The following is a 6,588-nucleotide window of genomic DNA, read 5'->3' on the forward strand; positions in this document are numbered from 1 at the left end:
GTTAAATTTAGGGGTATATTTGGAACTTCATCCCAGATCATTAAAAATAAATTTAAAAATGAAAAGAAAAAAAAAAGTGTATTTTTTTGTGTAAGAAAATTGGATACATAGGAAATTTTTCGTAGTTCAATATGTGATTTGTTAGTTTTTTAAGTCCAACGACAGTTCTATCTTTTGTCGACTTTGAAATCACATTGCCTAATATTTACAAGTTGCTAAAGTCCTTCAATTTTTATTTTGTATTTATAGTACAAACTTCATTTTGTTTTAAGTTTTAGATTTTTATTTATAAATTTTTATTTGTTTTTTACCTTTTTCTATTTTTTTTAATTTTAAGTTAAAGTTCATAATATACCCATAGATTTAAGAGAACTTTAACGAAAAACTCCTGATACTGTTCACTTCAACGAAAAACCACATTTTTCCACTAAAAAGTCAATTCTGGTAATATTCATTTTACCCTTTTATTTGTCGTTATCGTTAAAACTCAAAGTTTTCAAATCATTTTCATTAATTTTCCTTAGATTTAACTGGAAACAAAAAACGACGTTAGTGAAAATGACCAACATTGCAACACATTATTAAGTTTAAAGAGTAAAAAACATTGAGCTTAGGTACCGTTTGGTACATGGGACGGGACGGGACGGGATGGGACGAGACGAAACGGAACGAGCCGTTTCGTCCCATGTTTGGTGCGCCTAAAAACTATGAAACGGGTTGTCCCATGGAACGAAATTTGGCTGATTTTTCGTTCCACTTCTTCCCCTGGAACGACCCGTTCCACATTCGTGGAACACAAATTTATAACATTTTATGACAAAATTTCTCCTTATCTTTTTCAATATTTACATCATCCATTCCACCCTGTTCCATCCTGTCCCGTCCCGTCCTGTTCCGTCCAGTCCCGTCCCGTTCCGTCCCATCTGCATACCAAACGGTACCTTAAAGCACAAGAACACCCAACTTTGCAAGAAATTTAGAGCCCATCATTTACTTAATAAAATTTAGAGCCCATTACTACAATTAAGTTTATGGCTCTAAATTTTACTACTTAAAACAATTATGTTTAAATCAATAGTAAAATTTAGAGCCCATTGCTATAATTAAGTTTAAAATATATATTGATATATATATATATATATACATATAGCCAAAATGCTCAATCATTCAATCTTGTACAAAAAAAAAAAAAAAAAAAGGGGTCATTCAACCATGGTTAGAGGAATGACGTCAAGTTGGGGTTAAATCAACCACTTTTTTCTCCCTGTCTGTCCGGTTGTATATTAGCTGTCAAATAAACCTCAAAATTTTGAAATAACAAAAGTGCTTTTTGTTTTAATTTCCAAAAACAACTTTATATTAAAATATGATTACTTTATAAAATCACTTTCGAAGGCCTTGTCTTTTCTCTCCCTCCCCCACCCCCACCCCAGTTTTCACTCTCACCTTCTCTGCACTACTCTCTCCTTCCTCTCTCTCTCTCTCTCTCTGCGTACTGACACTTGAGACAAATTGATCTTTTTGGGTCCGAATTTCTGTAATTTCAGACAAGTCCCATGTTTGTGAATTGAGATAATTCACTGAAATTTTTCTTTTCCTGTGTTCTTCTTCAAGACTGTCATGGAACCACCATGCTAGAAACGACGAAGGTTCATGTATTTGTTTCGAGACAACAAAAGAAAATAGGAAGGTTTTCTGTGGTTAGGATGTCAGTAGCTGTTAGCTCATTTCGCACCTAATTTATTCGTTTTGTTTCCTAGTGCCATGGAAGTAGTAGGCCATCTGTAGTGAGTATTATGAATTCCTGTTACATAGAAGCTGGGGTTAGCGTTTGATTATTGTGTGTTTCATTTCGTCGTTCTTCTACTTCTGCACGTAGTGATTTTTCTTTTGAATGATAAACTAGGCAGAAGAAGGGATAGATGTAAGAAAGATGACAGAACACAAACGAAGCCCCTGCTCCGTTGACCAAAGCAGTATTACTTCTCTTCCATCGAAACGACATAAGACTGATTTATCCTTCTCCACAAAGGTACTTCCCCTTCTCTCTCCTTTGATTTTTTACATTCTTGGGGACCTCGTATATGCATGTGCTTGCCCGCTGGTGTGTGTGTTTGATAGTTTGCTTCTCTTAATTCGAAATGACAGTATACTGATTTATCCATCTGTGCAATGCCTCCAATTTTCTCTTCTTGGTGTGTCGACCCTCTTCTACTTGGTGTCGGGAAATTTATGATGTGTAAAACATTGTTCTACATTAGTGTGACTTGATCTAGTTTCTGTTTCTGTGCGCTTGTGTTAATTGAGTATTTGGGAGCAAAATCGGACTCACACAATCATGTGCTTAAACCTTAAAATTTGAAGCTTTCACCTTGGATGTGTCAGAATTGTTTTCTAATTTCTATAATTATGCTTTCAAGTGACCATCGTTACAAATTCCAAGTATATACTGTATCTATTAACCACCTTGATGTAAAACCGTAAGATGCTTAAAAATGGAGTGTTTTGTAAGTGCAAGAATGCAGAAAAGAGATCAAACCTTCAGCAACTGTAGTGAGAAATTTTGAAGTGACTAGGTGAAGGCATATTTCAAATGCTCGTCTAAAATGCACTCTCATGTTATTAGTTTCACATGGCAGCGGTTTTATTGCTAATTCTACTAGGGCTTTCAATCCGATCTCTCTTAAATTTTGCCTTCTTGCTTGAGATATCTATCGTGTGCTACTTATATTTTATCACTTTAATTTCTCTTGTTCTACTTTTAGGAGAGGAAAGAGAAGCTTGGTGAACGGATTGTAGCTCTGCAACAGCTTGTTTCACCATTTGGAAAGGTGCACACAACAAGTTTGTTTAACTAAATTTGAAACTTTTGAAGCATATGATTTAGAACGTTGGCATTGCAACATTAGTTGTTCCCTATCAACTCATCTCATGGAATTTGTGTCAGTCCGAGTTCTTGGGTCCAACCATCGTACACTTCAGCTTATGCTATGCTTATTTTGTTTCCAATACTAAAATTGTCTGTTCCTATAAAACGTAAGTTGTTTGTATGTCCTGTGTGTCTAATGTCCAAGTATTTTACTGCAGACAGATACGGCTTCTGTCCTTCTGGAGGCAATGGAGTACATACGCTTTCTTCATGAACAAGTTAAGGTTAGCCTTTCCGACTTATAAGTGAATGCCTACTGTAGTGGTAACCGATAATTCCCTTTTTTGTTATCAAGAAGGTCCTTCTTGCACATCATCAGAGATTGCCATTTTAATAGATTGCCTCAGATTGAAAATAAGAAGTATCAAGTCTTTGTCGATATTTGACTTTTGTGTTGGTTGGTGGATTTAGGTGTTGAGCGCTCCATACCTCCAAGGCACACCGACAGCTAACACTCAGGTGAGCTTGAGCTGGATGTAGAAATATAGTAAGAACGATATGTCAAAGTTTGTTTGGAGAACCCATGAATTACATTAATGAAGATACCGCAAATGACGGTATTGCAGAAAAACGCAATGCAGTGCGACATAATGTTTATGGTTAATATACATATTGATGTATTGTTTAATATATCAGGAACTAAAGCCATACAGCTTGAGAAGCAGAGGTCTTTCTCTTGTTCCTGTCTCCTCTACCATTGGCGTTGCTCAAAGTAATGGCGCAGATATCTGGGCGCCCATTAAGACGACTTCCCCCAAGTTTGAGAACGACATCTCACATTTCCATTGATACGAATCAATGCTCCGGCTACCAGGAGTCTTGAAGTAACTAGATTGCAGAGCACAACAAAGTCCGTTGAGGCAGATTCGGATTTATAACTGAATTCTTAGCATGACGGCGTTCAATGTATTTATGTTATTGAATGTAGTCCTTGCCTGAACTCCATCTAGTGCAGTCAGCCCCCACCCCCAACCATTCTGGTTTTCTTTAACTGGTGGTGGGATATATAATGTAGTCCTGCCAGAACTCCTTCTAGTACGCTACTTGTATTGTATACTACAAAAATGTATATTTATAAACTTGTGATGTATAATGTTTCTGACTGGGAATTAATGAAATATATGGTGGGGAATATTATGGTCTTAGAAATTGATATGGCTCTTCAAAATTGCTTTTTAATGGTCTCTAAGATCTGCTCTGAGGGAAGTTTTCCTCTCGATTGATTCAATTTGTTATGTTAGTGTTAGTATTAAGTTACTAAGGGCATGTCTGGTAACGTATTGCAAAACTATTTCTGAATAACTATTTTGTAAAATGAAAACAATAAATAGAATTTTGCATTTTTATGTTTTAAGAATGCGTCATGAAATTGAATCGGACAATGATTTTTTTGAATGAAAACATTGGAAACGCTTATGATACTAATACTTAAAATGTCAATGTATATATGCATAAATTTATGTTGGAAATTAATGGTGACGGTGGTGGTAGATGAGAGGTTGGTACCAATGGTGGCTGGAGTGGTGTAGTAGCGCAGGTAATGTGGTGGAAATGGTGGAGGTGGTGGTGGCCATGGTGAGGGTAATGGGGTAGAGAATGTGGTGATGGTGGTGCGAGGTGGTGGCCACCGTTGAGACGGTGAAGGTGATGATGGCCATGGTAGGAAGGGTGATGTCAGTGGATGGAACGATAGTGGTGGTTATGGTGAGACAGTGTCGATTGTGAGACGGTAGAAGTAGTGGTGGCCATGGAGGCGAGGGCTGGTGGCGATGGTGTCTATTGTGGCAAGGGTGATGGCAATGGAGGATAAGGTGGTGGCGACGATGGTGATGGGAGGTGGTGGTGTCAAACATGGAGGCGGTAGTGGTGATGATGGTGAGACGATGGAGAGTATTGTGGTGGTGGTGGTGGTGGTGATGGTGACGATCTGGTGGAATACATATTTTTATTTTCTATTAATGTTCTGCAGAAATTAGGCTAAATGTTTTTTATTTTATTTTTTGCATGTTTCCCTTTTTGAGTTTATTTTCACAAAACAGTCTGTCAAACACATTTTTTACCCATTTTTGTATTTGCAAAACAAAAAATAGTCATTGCAAAACGTCAGAAAACATGCCTAACTACAAGTAAGATATGTTTGGTTGCACCCAATTCATGTTTCCTTGGACACCCACTTTAGAATTCTCTAGACGCCCTAAATAACATGCAACTCTTGTAAGACTGATGATCGACAACCAGCCAACATCAACAGGAGGAGTGTGGTTCGAGTGTCTCGTTGGTGGGCCGATGGACACTTTATTGTCTAAAATAGGTTAATACAACACTTCCTTCTTCTTCCAAGACTTATGTCTACCGTACTTTCATTTTGTGCTTTATTCTTGAACTCAAAACTCGTGAACTAGTGGTTCCTGAACTTAGGGGGTGGGTTCAAAATACCGAAAACCGAACCAAACTGAAACCGAAAAAACCAAACCAAACGAAAAAACCGAACCGAATTGAAAAAACCGAACCAAACCGAATTCTTTTGGTTCGGTTCGATTTTAGTGATCTAGAAAACGAACCAAACCGAATTAATTAAATTAATTTTTTTATTTAATTATTTGTTTTGGGTATCATTTTCTAAACCCAATTTGTAAGTTAAAATGTGCTAAACCCAATGTGTTGCCAAACTTTAAGCTCAAAATATTAAAAAAGGCCTATAAAAACTTTAAACCCTAACCTATTATTTCTTCTCCATATAAGGTTCTGAAACCAAACCTCCTCCTGAAGTACCTACATCCATCTCCATAGCACTATCTACTTCTGCCCCAGCTTTCTTTTCCAAATCTACTCTCATATAATATGTAACAGAATCCATAAACATTTATTTCGGGTGATTACTTGTGTAATTTGTGATGGAAAAGAATCCAACACACACTAAATAAATCTACCACACATTACTTTTACTAATCAAGTTGTCAACATGCAATTACAAGCAAACAACCCTGATCTTTGAACAACATCATACAATTTAACTTTTCTAAGTCATTTGTACGATTTTTGTGTTGTCAGGTTGTTAGTTAGGACTTTTGAAGACTTGATTGATGATTTTAGTTCAACTTTAAATGTTTATTTTCATTGTCTTTGATTCTAGTTAGAATGCTTATGTTATGATTGTGTTGGAGATGTTAAAACTTAAAATTTCAATGTTTTTCATTTTTTGAAAAAAACAAAACAAAAAACAAAAAACCAAAACCGAACCAGAAAAAACCAAACCAAAAAAAAACTGAACCGAAAAAAACCAAAAAAAAAAATGAACCGAACCGAAATTTCGGTTTGGTTTTGATTTTGGCAAAAAACCAAACCCACCCCTACGTGAACTTATGAAAACGTGGAATACTGATCCTAATGGGTAATTCCGTTATAACTTTTGTCTCTTATTTTACTCGGTGAACCTCCGTAAAACCCTTTATTTTGGAACCAGAACATCACTCCAAACTGTGACGGACTTCATTCGTAATTTTAGCTTCTTTAACTTGTCAGTTGGAGGTTAACTTAAGCAACTGGCTTACATACAAAACAAGGCTCCCTAAAACCTAACGTTAAAACCTGGAAAAAATACGCAAGATGAAAATTTCCATACGAATGGGTTACCCGTATTGCCTCTAAATCAAACTATG

General features: G+C 36.4%; 1 protein-coding gene across 3 annotated transcripts; it reads left to right on the top strand.

Moving 5' to 3' along the window:
- The first annotated feature begins 1,311 nt into the window (after positions 1 to 1,311).
- Positions 1,312 to 4,078, top strand: LOC103432772 (transcription factor bHLH153). 3 transcript variants are annotated; one of them, XM_070820445.1, is made up of 7 exons: positions 1,312 to 1,599; positions 1,778 to 1,823; positions 1,907 to 2,032; positions 2,766 to 2,831; positions 3,088 to 3,153; positions 3,341 to 3,388; positions 3,566 to 4,078. In XM_070820445.1, exons 2-7 carry the CDS (start codon positions 1,797 to 1,799, stop codon positions 3,716 to 3,718), a joined length of 486 nt encoding a protein of 161 aa, XP_070676546.1. In that variant the 5' UTR covers positions 1,312 to 1,599; positions 1,778 to 1,796; the 3' UTR covers positions 3,719 to 4,078. The 3 variants fall into 3 exon arrangements, with proteins under 3 accessions (XP_070676546.1, XP_008369200.1, XP_028956772.1); XM_008370978.4 differs by having other exon boundaries at positions 1,386 to 1,787; XM_029100939.2 differs by lacking the exon at positions 1,778 to 1,823 and having other exon boundaries at positions 1,423 to 1,708.
- The last annotated feature ends 2,510 nt before the right edge of the window (positions 4,079 to 6,588 follow it).

Source organism: Malus domestica, chromosome 04, assembly GCF_042453785.1.
Source record: "Malus domestica chromosome 04, GDT2T_hap1".
NCBI classification, from domain to species: domain Eukaryota; kingdom Viridiplantae; phylum Streptophyta; class Magnoliopsida; order Rosales; family Rosaceae; genus Malus; species Malus domestica.

What these genes read in the sequence shown, in the direction of transcription:
- LOC103432772 (XM_070820445.1), top strand. Translation starts at nt 1,797, where the DNA reads ATGAATTCCTGTTACATAGAAGCTGGG. An exon ending in TTGTTTCACCATTTGGAAAG is followed by an intron (nt 2,832 to 3,087) that starts GTGCACACAACA and finishes ATTTTACTGCAG; the next exon opens with ACAGATACGGCTTCTGTCCT. An exon ending in CACCGACAGCTAACACTCAG is followed by an intron (nt 3,389 to 3,565) that starts GTGAGCTTGAGC and finishes TTAATATATCAG; the next exon opens with GAACTAAAGCCATACAGCTT.